Source organism: Labeo rohita, chromosome 12 (assembly GCF_022985175.1).
Source record: "Labeo rohita strain BAU-BD-2019 chromosome 12, IGBB_LRoh.1.0, whole genome shotgun sequence".
NCBI classification, from domain to species: domain Eukaryota; kingdom Metazoa; phylum Chordata; class Actinopteri; order Cypriniformes; family Cyprinidae; genus Labeo; species Labeo rohita.
Genome location: NC_066880.1, coordinates 25,679,205 through 25,694,417, shown reverse-complemented (window position 1 = coordinate 25,694,417; position 15,213 = coordinate 25,679,205). Strand labels below are relative to the sequence as shown.

The 15,213-nt window shown below is 34.0% G+C and overlaps 1 protein-coding gene across 2 annotated transcripts in view; it reads right to left on the bottom strand.

Moving 5' to 3' along the window:
* Positions 1 to 15,213, bottom strand: part of pcdh15b (protocadherin-related 15b) — a 245,671-nt gene that overhangs the window by 36,209 nt on the left and 194,249 nt on the right. For both annotated transcript variants that reach the window (XM_051124508.1, XM_051124507.1), the window contains exons 25-26: positions 7,653 to 7,762; positions 4,992 to 5,132 (exon numbers count right to left, since the gene is read on the bottom strand). In XM_051124508.1, coding sequence (XP_050980465.1) covers positions 4,992 to 5,132; positions 7,653 to 7,762 — 251 coding nt within the window. The remainder of the gene's footprint in view (positions 1 to 4,991; positions 5,133 to 7,652; positions 7,763 to 15,213) is intronic.

Below are 15,213 nucleotides of genomic sequence, written 5' to 3'. Positions count from 1 at the left end.
GTTGTGTACAAGGAATCAACATATGTCTGATACATTGCTCACCACTGCAGAAACCTTTGAAGCTTCCCTCAGTGCAAGCACAAATATGCTGATAGGGTCATTCGCACTGATGCTCTTAAATATTTTTTCACAGTCGCACGCAGTAGTTTTCAGTCACAAATGCACTGCTTCTCCATAGGTTCATGCAGGGCTGCGCAATGTGCTTTTGTTTTTTGTTTTTTTCTCGCGCTAAACCCATCTCCACCCCAATCATTAACGCCGTTTCATTTAGTCTTTGCCTGGGCATATAAGAACATTTTTTAAATAGCACCATTCTACTGAACAAAATTTATTTCAAATTTATTTCAAGCACTTTCAAGGACCTACATTTGTTTTCAAGTACTTTCCAGGCCTTGAATCCATGTGTCTGACATTCAAGTACTTTCAAGAAGCGTGGGAACCCTGTATATCGTTATATATAATTATAATTTTTTATATATACATATATAAATATATATATATATATATATATATATATATATATATATATATATATATATCTATATATATATATATATATATACATATATATATATATATATATACACTACCGTTCAAAAGTTTGGGGTCAGTACATTTTTATTGTTTCTTTTTTTTTTTTTTTTTTTTTTAAGAAATTAATACTTTTATTCACCAAGGATGTATTAAGTTAATAATTAAAAGTTTATTAAAAGTTAATAATAAATAATTTACATTGTTATAAAATATTTATATTTTGAATAAACACTGTACTTTTTAAACTTGTTATTCATGAAAGAATCCTGAAAAAAAAAAAAATCACAGGTTCCAAAAAATATTTGGCAGCACAACTGTTGATATTATCCAACATTGATCATTCTAATAATAAATCCGCATATTAGAATGATTTCTGAAGGATCATGTGACACTTAAGACTGGAGTAACAGCTGATAAAAATTCAGCTTTTCATCACAGGAATAAATTCTATTTTAAAGTATGTTAAAATAAAAAACATTGTTTTATATTGTAAAAACATTTTGCAATATTACTGTTTTTTTTTCTATATTTTTAATCAAATAAATGCAGCCTTGATGAGCATAAGAGACTTATTTAAAGACTATTACAAGTCTTACTGACCCCAAACTTTTGAACGGTAGTGTATATATAATATAATCGTAACATATATGATTACAAATTATATTTACACTACCAGTCAAAAGTTTTTTAAGTTTTTTTTTCAAGAAGTCACTTCAGCTCACCAAGCCTGCATTTATTAGATCCAAAGTACTTCAAACTACTATTTTTACTATTTAAAAATAACTGTTTTCTATTTGAATATATTTTAACCATCATTACTCCAGTCACATGATCCTTCAGAAATCATTCTAATATTCTGATTTGCTGCTCAAAAACATTTATTATTATCATTATGTTGAAAACAGCTGAGTAGAATTTTTTTCAGTTTTCTTTGATGAATAGACAGTTCAGAAGAACAGCATTTATTTGAAATAGAAATCTTTTGTAGCATTATAAATGACTTCATCATCACTTCTGATCAATGTAAAGCATCCTTGCTAAATAAAAGTATTAATTTCTAATAATAATAAGCTTTTTATTTCACATAAATGCTGATCTTTGGATCTTTCTATTCATCAAAGAATCCTAAAAAATGTACTCAACTGTTTTAAATATTGATAATAATATTAAAAAAAATGTTTAAAAAAATGATCAGCATATCAGAATGATTTTTGAAGGTTCACGTGACACTGAAGACTGGAATAATGATGCTGAAAATGTAACTTTGATCACAGGAATAAATTACATTTTAAAATATATTCACACAGAACGCAGTTATAAACAAATATACTGCATTCATGGAAAATGCCTCAAAGCAATTACAATCAAATTCAAGAGATCATCACAACTCTGCTCTTCACAGTTAGTTTTGCACATCTAAGCTGCTGTGCATTTCTTCATCAAGTCCTTCAAGACCATCATCTGTCACTTCTCAAAGTAAAAGGCAGAGTCATATTTTGTGGGGGTATGAGAGCAACAACACTATTTATCATCTGACAGACTTCAGCGCTCATGCCAAGGGGTTTCCAGAACCTTCTGCTCATTTCTGCACAGTCACTCCGAGAGAAGCGCTGAAGCATCACAGAACAGAGCAGAATGACACGGCACAAGAGGATCGCTGACCACTGGACAGCAATGAAAGCCAACAACAATAAACAAAACCTGCAAGTGAATCACCTGAAAATATAAATCAAGTATTTTTCACAATATATTGACTTCTTGTAATGCTTTAGTCGGACACAATAATGTAAAGTACATTATATATAAAAGTCTTTTCATCTGAAGACTTTTCTCTGCGAGACACTGATCTATGAAATAATTATGATTAATTGATTAATTAATCTGCATATGATGCAATTAATTTAATTACAAATTTAAATCAGTTCACAACCCTCATATTTGTATGATAACTCCTTCTTGATATTCATGAGGTCTTTTTTAAAACACGGACCTGGCAGCTCTCGCAAGCACACTGACAAGATATAATTAATTAAAACTTGCATTAAACAATCAATTAAAACCACTAAGCTGACAGACTGACTGGACGCGACTTATCTTTTGATTTTATCACCAGGTTTGCGTACTTGGAATATTAAATAAGAAAAAGAAATCAATATCCATAGCTGTCTAATCTGGTTAATCATGAATGCTTTTCTCAAATAATGATTTTCCATAATCAAGTCCACATGGAAAAGATTGACAAGCAGCTCCCCATCCCCCAATGTTAACGGAAGATGAGATGACAGGAAGTCATTTACGATTATATTTTTATTACATTGAGATGTTCTGTGCTGGCATGCTGGAAAGGAAGTGTTTTATTCACTCCAAAAAAAAAACATTTTTTTTTTTTGAACAAGCTTTTAAGCAACATAAAATGTCCCAGGGTCAAAAGCAAACCCATGCGGAATGTTCCTTATTTTGGATAATTTGACTGACGTGTTCAGAAAAGTGCTAAAATTCCTTTTAACACATTTGACGCTTTAAATCGGTTCGGAATTTGAGTTTAGTATTCATTTTACAGGGTAAAGGCCAGGGACCGTATTCATGAAAATTCTAAGAAAATTCCTAGAAAAGTGGGCATTTTCCCTTGAAATTAAAGAGAAGATCCTAGTAAAGATAAAAGTTATTCACAAAGAATCTTAACACTTTAAAAGAGCTCTTTAGGTCAAAAAGTGTTAGAAGTAGGAAGGAAGACTTCTAAGAGGATTCCAGAACAAAAATTTACAGATAATGTACTCACCTCTTCTCATCCAAGAGGTTCATGTCTTTCTTTCTTCAGTTGTAAAGAAATTATGTTTTTTTAAAAAAACATTTCAGGATTTTTGTCCATATAATGGACTAAAATGCAGTTTAAATGCGGCTTCAAACGATCCCAGATGCAGTTGTAAATGATCCCAGCCAAGGAAGAAGGGTCTTATCTAGCGAAACGACTGGTTATTTTCATTAAAAAAAAAAACAAAAAAAAAACAATTTTTTGTCTTGTCTTGCTCTGCCTGAACTCTGTGTATTTTAGTTCAAGACAGTTAGGGTATTTTCGGGTATTTTCTACCTCAACTTCAAAAATCATTTCAAAATCATCCTACTTCGCTGCAGAAGTACCGACCCAGTCTTTGCAAAGTGAACATGCAAAGAAGATCAAACACCCTTAACAAAAAAGGTAAAACAGCGATATAGGATGACTTTGAAGTTGAGGGAGAACATGAGATGGGAGTTTTTCGACATACCCTAACTGTCATGAACCGGAAAAAAACAGAGTCCAGGCAGAGTAAATTTATAAATTGTGTTATTTTTATGAAAATAACTGATCATTTCACTAGATAAGACCCTTCTTCCTCGGCATCAACAATAGTGCTTCTAATGCTAAAATATAATTTGCATTAGATGCACAAAATGCACAAAAGTTTAATCAAACATCTTTGCGAACAACTAGAAAAGATTTGAAATTCAACAACAGACAATGTGGGAAAGAACATAAAAACAATGGCAGCAAGAATGCAAGCTGTTATCAAGGCCAAAAGAGGCCATACAAAATAAAAATAAAATTTATGTTTTATATATGTTCTTTGTCATAAATACAGTTTACAAAATATCATGGGGGGGCAATTGGTTCCCCATCTACTGTAAAGTTTTCACTGCGTTCACCCCTCGTCACACCACAGCTGTTTCCTCCAGTGAAAATGAAGTCTTTAACACGAACACATACTTTATAAAATGATTATGTTGCCATTTTCATTTGAAAATGTAACTTTCAATATAATACATTATTACAGTGCATGTGGCAGAGGTTTGCATACTTGAGCTAAAGAAAGAGGGTTTTATTAGAAATGCGTGTGTGTGTGTGTGTGATATCAGAAAGACTTGTATTTGGCTTATTCAGTACTCTAATGTTATACCTATCTAGGCAATACAGTGGAATACTGCAATAAGTTTAGTAAACCACCCCTATTAGTTACACATTTTTTATTTTATTTATATATTTATTATTATTTTTAATTATTATACCCTCACTGGGGGCTGAGCCCCTCTAAAATGAAAATCCTAGAATTACCCCTAAGGAGTTCTCTGAGAGGATTCTTAGAACCTTTAAGTATACGTGGTCACAGCAAGAATGATAAATGTAAAGATGGTTATAACTATAGTAGCGTACACACCAACAGATGATAAAGTTCTGTTTATTATAAGTATTAGCTGCAGTTTTGTTGTCTGCCACTTTAAATGATTGGACTCTTCAAAGCACAATAGATTCTGATTGGCTGTCAATGTTTAATCATTTATTGGCTAAAAATACGTACTGAAAGTGATGCCATTGATATTTTTTTGTTAACGTTATAGTTGTAGTGTTAACTTTTAATAGAATCAGACAATTATTGAAAGTTCATAGTTATCATCCATGGTGTGAAAAGACAAAAAAGCCTCACTTTTGGATGGAGCTCGTAGGTTGGACGACACCACTCTCATGGAGTCGGCTCCCACACGGAGGATGTAACTGCTGTTGCTCTCGTAGTCCAGTGGCTTGGCAGTGCTGATAACTCCAGTGATGTTGTTCATGACGAATTCACCTGTGGCAACATGAGAAAGTGAGCAGGTGTGTTTAATTGCTATTTTACAAAAGCTTCAGACTCAGATACATACAGAGTTGGAATTATGCATTTTTAATGTGTTTGTGTTTGCAATCAGTAATGACGTTTTTTTTGCGGGAAGAGCCTATCTGGTGGCAGAAAATGACTGTTTTCGAGTATCAGTCTATGGAAGCCATGGAACTAAAGAATTTATTCTCACAATTCCTAAATTACATGTCACAATTCTGAAAAGAAAAATCAACTCATCATTCTCTCTTTTCCCCTTTGGCTCAGAATCATGAGTTTATGTCCCATACTTAAGGTTTTTTTTTTACTCAGAATTGAAAAACTTGCTATTTTTAGGTTAAATCGAGTTACACAGTCTGAACAAGGAGATTTAACTTGCATTTACAAGATAAAATTTCAGAATTTTTTAATTAAAATAGGTAAATGTAGTGTAAAATGCTATAGGTTTAAACAGTATTTCATGCTGTAACTGCAGAGCTAATACAATATATCCTCTATGAACTGCATGTGTGAATATTATGTAGACCTATTGTTTGAATCCAATTTATGCTTTTAAAGTAGAGTAATCAGAACAGGTCAATCATAAACGTCCGTGTTTAGCTTCAAATAGGGTTTTTGACGACAGTATTCTCAAAAATGATTTGCATTTGATTGTGACATCCAAATGCACAACAGTACATTGTTTTTCTTTTATTTCATGGATCTTACCTATTTTCCTCCACTTTTTACCAGTGTTTTTCTGCCACCACAATACACATGGAAAAAGTACATGTTAACATACTTAAAAAAAAATAAAGTACAAATTACAGAAACAATATACTATATAATAACATTCTTAAGTTTAAATTGAATTTAATGTTTATTTAAATGCTTAATTGCATGTTATTTACAATTAATTTAAAATGTACTATGGTTTTAAATGCTTTTCAGACCCACTTAGCAGGTACATATAATTTCATAATTACTTATATTGTTTTTGAAATATGTGATATGTGATGTACACTTGTATTTTGAAAGTGTACTGCCGAATGTACTGACAACCATTTATAATAAACTAAAATACACTTTTGTATACTACAAATAACACATTTGTAACAATGAAGTCACTATTCAGTACATTTAAAACATATTAACTTGCTTATGTTTTTAAAAGTACTTGTGCTTTAGCATGTTAGTCCACACATTAAAATAAGTGAACTTTAAAGCAAAATTAAAATGTAATTTAAACTTTTAACTTGACATTAAAAAGTGCACTTTTTTAAAAAGTGTGTTAAGAACATACAGTGATGAAAGTTTATTACCTGCAAATACATTTTTTTTAAATATATACTTTTAATATTTGAAGTACACAATCAATACCATTAATTACACTTCTTTTCAGAAGGGATAAGATTTTTTTTTTTTTTTTTTTTTTTTTACTATATAAACAATTTTCCCATTGTATTTACTGTACACCAAGGTAAATGTGAGTGAAAAAAAAAAAAAAAAAAGAAGTATAATTGAATAAGTGTATTGTTGTATGTTTGACCTGCTCTCTTGATTGATCCTAAGACAAATTTCTCCTGAGGGAGATATTAAAGGAGAAATTTAACTTAACTTAACACCCCCTCCCAAGAAATATGAATGCCCCTGGCGCCGACTCTGCCTATACCTTTACCACTATATGACATTACTTAATCAGCAATTCTTGGGCCGGTTGAGTCCAGATCTTACAACTCATCCTTTCCCTGCTTCCTTGTAGCGTATCGCTAATGCACTTAGCTATATTGGGATTTTGGGTCCAGAGTGCACAACCCACCTCTTGAGTCTCATTAACATTCATAAAGGATTAGCTCTGATCTTGGGTGATGTCATCGCATTAAACGCCTTGGATCCAGGCGGTTTGAAGGGTGGAATGATTACCTTATTCTTCCTGGCTTTTTCTAGTTTGCGCTAATGAAAACAGCCCTTTGATTACCTATCTACGCTTCTTGATTCTGCCTAATGAGAATGTACCGAAACGATTTCCCCATCGCTTTAAACCAGCGCCAGATGTATTCAAATGTGATTTCGGCTGAACACGTTCTGAACAGAGAGGATTTAATCACGCACACCGCCCTCTTCCTGCTCTCGCTTGCTCTCTGATGACACACGGCAACAGGAAGTGCACTCCTTCAAACAAAACCTTCTCTCTCGCTGAGCTTTTGATAACTTGCAGCTGACAGCCACCTAAGAAACACCATCTAGGAGTCTGCGGGCTGTCATTATCTAGTGCTTGATGTCTTACAAACTATAATTTATTACAATACAATAATATCCAGCTCATAAAAGACCAGTGTGACATTTCCCGCAATCTCGTCTCGAGGTTTCTGAGAAGGGAATAAACCATAGTCTGCTTGAAGTACACTCTTATATGTATGAGAACTGCTAGTGACGGTTTAATTGCATGCACTTTCTGCATCGTTTTAGCACCTTATTCTCTAAACAAATTATGCAGATCTGGTTAGTGCTCACCGCCTTCATTTCCTTCGATGATGGAGTAGACGATGGTCTGGTTTATGGCAGCCGCCAAGATGACTCCTGCGACCGTTCCCACGGGGGCATTTTCGCTGACCGGAGAGAACCTGAACATACACAGTGCACTGCATTAATGATGAATCACAAATCACACACAAAAAACAGTGATTCTGGTCGGTCGTGGCACAGATATGTACCAATTTTACTGGGTAAAATATAACAAAAACTAAAATATATTTATTTAGCACAGATCAGATTCACTATACTCCTAAAGCTTTGGGGTCAGTAAAATTTTATTTGTTTATTTATTTGTTTGTTTGTTTGTATAAAAGTAAGAAAGAAAGAAATACTTTTATTCATTAATTATGCATTTTATCATGCATTTTCAAAAGTGACAGTAAAGACCTTTATGTTGCAAAATATTTTTTATATATTTACATATATACTAAGAAGAGCAAAATTTTTCTTTATTTTTCACATAATAATAATAATAATAATAACATTAATAATAATAATAATAATAAAACAGCTTATTAAATTGATTTCTAAAGTTTTCTGAAGACTGAAATAATGGCTGCTGAAAATTTAGCTTTGCCATCATAGGAATAAATTATATTCTTAAAAAAAAAAAAAAAAAAAAATATATATATATATATATATATATATATATAAAAGTGGAATTTAATTTTAAATTGTAACAATATTTTATAATGTTATTAATGTTAAATAAATAAAGAAAAAATTAAATTAAATAAATTAAATTAAATTAAATTAAAATGTAAACTGTATAAACCGCATTTTTTTTCTTAGCATTTCCTGGGAATCAAACCCATGACTTTGGCATTACCAGCACTTTACTGCTGAGCAACAGGCAATGCTTAAATGTACAGTAGAAATGCCTGAGGGCAAGAGAGATTGGAAAATAAGCATTCAAAACCGTGCATTACAAGAACTGCTGGAACAGCAAAACCGCATATAAATGAATCAACTGACAATCTAAATGGTGTACTGTTGCTCCTTGATATAACTACACCATATGTAAGTAAACTGTATTTTAAAAAAAAGCATTGAGTACATTCAAACTGCTGTATTAGTGCTGTAATTTCTGTATATGCATTTTTAGCATTTCCTGGATTTGAACCCATGACCTTGGCATTGCTAACTCTGTATGGTTTAAGCTACACGCAATGTTTAAAAGTACAGTACAAAAGCCTGAGGGTAAGAAAGGTTGGGAATGTTCATTCAAAACCGTCCATTACAAGAACTGCTGGAACTGCAAAACTGCATATAAATGAATTGACTGACAATCTAAACGCAGCACTTTTGCTCCTTGATATAAATGCACAGTAGGCTATTCAGCACTATCAAACTGAATTAAATTTATACATATAGGTCTGACAGAGAATCAATAGACAGACAGCATGATTATTTCGCATTCTGAAATCAGGTGGCAGCTTACTTATTTTATAAAACAGCTTACAGCTTACTTATTTTATAAAACAAACTCAATTAATTTGAGCTGTTAAGGATTCCAGTTTATAATTACTAAGACAAAATTCACGGGAATTTAATCAATCAAGAAGTTAACCAGAGCACAGTGTTAATTGGGCATCCTACACAGTTGCTAAACTAAGCAGAATAAAGAGTGTTAATGGAAAGCGAGCGTGGGAGTGAGCAGATCTTTACCTCAGATAAACCCCAACAGCAGAACCAATCCATAATGAAACATATGTTCGTAATCAGCTGTCGCTTTCATACATTAGACTTCAAATCACATTTTGGAGCCAGTGAGTGAGAAAAGCACAATTGGACTATTGACAAATAAGTATTTTAAAAGATTTAGAAGTCAATGTGGCTTTTAGAGACAGTGTGACCCTGTTTCCATCTGGTATTAAAATTAGTTTCATGCAATTTTATCACAAGTGGGCAGTGCTTTTTGTGATGATGTTTTTTTTTTCTTTTTTAAGCAAGGATGCATTAAATTGATAAAAATCGACACTGTTCTTTTGATTCTTTCTACATTTATTCATCAGATAAATAAATCAAATAGATAATAGATAGATAAATAATACAGCGATTACCGTGGTTCAACCGCTTTAAGGCATTTAAGCACATATGACAAAAGACATTAATGTAGAAATGTTTTCCTTTTTTTTCTTTCTTTTTTTATGTTTATGACTGTTATAGTGCCAGCTGTGGTCCGATCTCCTTAAAATCACCTGTCTCATGTGCTCACCAGGTTTCATGAATTTTTGAGCTCTTCTTCATGCTTTATAGGATTTTGGGTAAATTTGAACAGGCCCCTTTTCTAAACGACCCCGTTATAGCGTCCCAAAGAGTAAATTTAAACTTTTTTTTTGATAATTATTGATCTAGAGATTTCAGATAATTGTACTGCAGTACTTTTTGTCCAGATCAAAACCTAGGACTAGCTTGCAAAAGTAGGTGGTTCTAAAGGCAAAGCTGTCCGGAATGAGGAGTGCAATCGTATTATATGAATATCACGCGTATGTGCGAAAAACTGCGCAACATACAATCGTTCATGCCCTTGAAAAATGCAATATTACCCCCCAGTGGCCGATTTCTTTCAAATTTCAGGCCCACCGATTTTTCGTTCCGACCGCCCTACTCTAGTGGTGGTCATGTTTTTTGTGATACGCAAATGTGCTTATAGACAGTGGTGGCACTTTGGACCAAGACTGTGCACAGCAATTTTCATGTTTATAGGACAAATGGTTGCGCAGTTATAGCCACCAAGTGGTAATAGTACCACCAAGTGGCAAAGCTCAGATAATGTGATACCTCACATGAAAGCTCTTAAATGAGTGTTCTGAGTTTGGTGGATATATCTCATTCCATTCAGAAGTTACAGGCATTTTACTAAAAGTGGCTGGCCTGCACCTTTCAAACGTTTTGGCATCCCTTTGCAACTGTGAGTCAAATTTTTTTTTTTTTTTTAATTATTGATATTCACTCTCCAGATAATCTTTCTGCAATGGTTTGTTTCTGATCGGGTGAAAAAACCTAGGACTAGTTCGCAAAAGTAGGTTGTTCAAAAAATGCTAATTACCCCCCAAAAAATCGCCAGGCTCATGATTGAATCTGAGGCGTGCATTTTGTCCGCCATGAGCCAAGGATTCCAACGACACAAGACGCTTAAGCCTGTTAAGAGCCATTTTGTACTTTTGTTCGCTGTAGCATCCCCGTCAGGCCGATTGGGCCGTGGTTTGGTCATGTTGTAGGCAGTGGGAGTACTACCATCCCTCCAAGTCTCTATGACTTACGATTTTGCCTGCACAATAAGTTTTACGTGGAGATCGCTGATCTGTGACCATTCTAACAATTACAATAGGGTTTCAGCGATACGTGCTTGAATCCCTAAAAAATAAATTAATAAATCTTAGTTTCCACACACACACAAAAATATAACATGTTTTTTGAGCAGCAAATCAGCATATTAGAATGATTTCTGAAGGACCGTGTGACACTAAAGACTGGCGTAATGATGCTGAAAGTTCAGCTTTGCATCACAGTGATTTTAAAGTGCCCCTATTATGAATTATAAAAGGTTCATATTTTGGTTTTGGGAGTCCCCAACAAGTTGACATGCATGCAAAGGTCAAAAACACTTGTATTGTCTTATAATATGCATTTATTTTTACCTTATTTGCTCAACAACTCCTAAGCGGTTCGTTAAAACGAATCATTTGTCCAAACCACTCCTTTGCGTGACACTAATGTGCGGTGATTGGTCCGATGACCCAGTCTTTTGTGATTGGTTTTACGTTATTGCGTGCAGCGAATTTCAAACATGGGACACCCATCACCGTTACTCTAGCCCACATCTCGGTATAGTGGCCATAGTATATGCGTCAACCCAACGCAGAAACGTATTGATAAAGCACTGCAGCTTGTACACCAACGTACTGTTCTATTCTTTGTCAGAACTTCAAGTAATAACAATGACAAACATTCACTATTCATCGACACATTTCTAGACAATAGCGAGTGAACAGATAAAGCTGTCAGCCGGTCAGCCAGAGACCTACGAGCTGCACGGTGCCAACACAACACACACACTAAATACGTATTTTGCATGATACAGAGTAACGTTACATGAGAGCAACAAGTTTTAAAGGATTACTCCACTTTCAGAATAAAAATGCCCTGATAATTTACTCACCCCCATGTCATCCAAGATTTTACATGACATAATGTTACACAATATAACACACAACTATGTATTTAGAATGATCGCTAGAAAATACAACCATCAATTATTAATCATACTTACAGGTAGAGGTTCAGAGGAGCAAGCCGTTCAAAATAAGCTGGGCACTCATTCATCTTTTAAGAGCAAGCCTTTGGTGAATCCCGCATTTTACTTAGGATACAGCGTCTTCTCGACATGACGCAAACCACATGGAAATTTTACTGTTCATGGGCGGGCAAGTTGCTCGCGATGTAGAACGTGGGCGGACATTATGCAAATGTGTTACTTTGTGACGTATAGCCGTAACAGAAAAAGATTCAAATTCCTGACGACTCGTTCAGGCCATTGTGAACCAACTCTTTCTTTTTATAGACAATAACTTTAGTATCGTGCACTGTCAGCTTCACAACTTTGCAGATAGTTTATGTTCACATACAGCTACATGACGCACTGCATGAAAGGTCATATTTGAAAAGGCATAATAGGAGCACTTTAAAATATATTTAAACAGAACAGTACTTTTATAACATTTCTCAATATTACTGCATCACATAAATGCAGACTTGTTGAACTTCATGTTAATGTTTGTTTTTAAATTGCTTATTAAAGCTACTAAAGTTAACCAGCCAACGCCGGCAAGGGTTTTTAAAATTCTTTTTCATGCCAATATTGTTGTTAATATCCCTTAATTACCAATTTTGTATGTGTGTGCAATCTAAAAGGCCTCTGGTGAATGTAATTAGTAAATTCCTGCCTGCCTATTGTTTTTTTCAATATTAGTTATTAAAGCAGCATAAATTAGATTCTGGATGTTATTAGCTCCAGAAATGTGCATGTTGGTGAATAATTAAGGAACGATGATTAAGAGCTCTAAGACTTCGTCTACACTTTTGTCAAATGTACATGCCTATTGTGGAAAAAAAATGCAGTGCCACAGTTCATCTCTGCACAATGTGGACCATGCATTCAGCTCCCATGCTGTTGATGTATTCAGCAAGGACATATATTCTGTAAATTTGACTTTCTGTACTGAGCAGAACAAGCTTATGCTGTCATATTGCTTATACTTCTGTAGGACAAAACTGTTAACAATGTAGACAGGCAAACTGAAGAATGTCTCTCTGAGCTGTCCTCACTGTCCTCAAACCGCAAGTCTACAGCCTCTCAAAACCAATACCATATAAAGAGTGAGGTGGAAAGCTCAGAACAGCAAGTGTTTTCTCCTATCGAATCTAACAACATGGACAAAAAAACCCCTAAAGGACACTTTGAATACAAAAGCTAATAATCCTGTCACAGAATCGGCTGTTGAGTGATTTTCTTTTCGTACATTGTGATGCTCATGCTCGGCTTGGTGACAAGGCAACCTTCTTCCTGGGTTTGGAGTACTTAGAGTTTGTTGTACACAGGCTTACAGGGTGATTTGTCTCCCCTGGGCTGTGGCGTGGAAGATACACAGGCTGTTGTTATTCAGAAAGATGACAGAGTACCTTCCATATAATCCCTGAATACGCACATCGACGTGTTCTTCCTGTATGGCGTTGCCTTCTTGCTTGGTGCGCGGTGTGCTGTGTTTGCAGATAACGGAGAAAAAAAACACCCGTGTAGGCTCTCTGTTCTGGCAGCGCTCTAATGGTCGCTGCACACAAGCACATGCTCAAGTGTTCGACACTAATGAGGTCCACTGAGCCGACAAACGCATCCCTGCAACCTCCATGCCAATGTCATTATTTTATCTGGCCACTTTTTTGTACCCGGGACTCCGCCTATGGCGTTCAATCGGGACTGAACTGTGTTTAATCCAACAACTGAGGATGGGCCACGGGGCAGCTTCTAACTACTTTTCATTTTGTTTCATGTTAGCTTTTGTGTTTGTTAGATTAAGATGTGATATCAAAATAGCAATTGGGAACCTTTGGCCTCTTCCCACTGAGACATAACCACTGTGTTAATCAACAATAGTTCACAGGCTTTTTCAAGTAGATTTGCTGTTTTACTTTGATGACGTGAGGCGCTGAAAACGGTCAAAGTCTAATCCCAGTATCATGTTCTTTGATCTCGGTCTTTATAAAACGAGTGAAAACCACAGGCCTCCAAATAGCTATCGATAATCCTGCTATTTAATAAAACACAAGGCACTTGTTATTCAGAGTATCTACATTAATCTGCATGAATACAAATTCATTTAGAAGGTAAAAGGGTTCTTTATGAATCAAAGCCAGCCGTCTTCAAAATCTGTGTTGAATTCGCAAACATAGGAGCTCTGACAACACGAATGGATCTGATCTTAATTGCATGACATTTTGGAATACCATAGACTTATCTAAACAAAAAATATCCTTGTTTATATATATGCCATGGGTAGTTTTATTTGAAATGCCTCTGGTTTCTACAGGCATTTGTGTTTTGGCCTACGATAAGAGAACTACTGTATCTGCCTCTGATTATATCAGAACATCCCTAAAGCAAATCTGTCCCTTTTGAGTGGCGTGTATCAGGAAAAATATGCAGTTCTTGGTTGAGAAACAACGACGTGCTCTTTCATATCATTTTATATCAACATAAAAGACCTTTGAACAGCTTCCAACCCATGTCTGTTAGCTTTAAGGCTAATATTTATATGCAAATGATCCCCTTCTTAAAATATAAAGACAGCTATGTATAAAACCCACATATATTGTGAAAATAAATGATTAAATAAGCAAATGAAATTAATATGTACTTTCTATGAAGTTTTTTTTTGTTATAACTGTTATATAGTACTATTACTTTTTCTGTAGAAACTTTGAGATTTTCTTTAAAATGTAAAGTGCTTTATAAATATAAAATGTGTTATTTTATATATAATCGCATACAAAATAATAGTTTGAGTTATCTTAATAAATGTGTATGTACTGTGTGTAATTATTATGAATTACTATGTGTAAATATTATTTAATTACAAATTAATGTATATATTTAAGAAAAATATGTTATTTATGTACATTTTTTTATTTATATATTATAGAAATTATATAAAAAAGATAATAAATACATATACTTGTAAATATGTCTTAAATATATACATGAATGTGTTTGTGTTTATATATACATAATAATTACACACAGTATACACACATATATTAGGCAAAACTTTTATTTTGTATGTGATTAATCACAATTTATTGTTTGACAGCCCTAATATATATCATACAGTTCATACAGAGTTCAGCTGCAAAAACAGATAACTCTGTTTGTGCAAATTTTCAAAAATCATCTTTTTCATTGTGCATTCCAATTAATCTCAGTGCAGCTGGAGGTTGGGTTATTTTGATTAAGTAAAAACAACAACAACATAAAAAATAC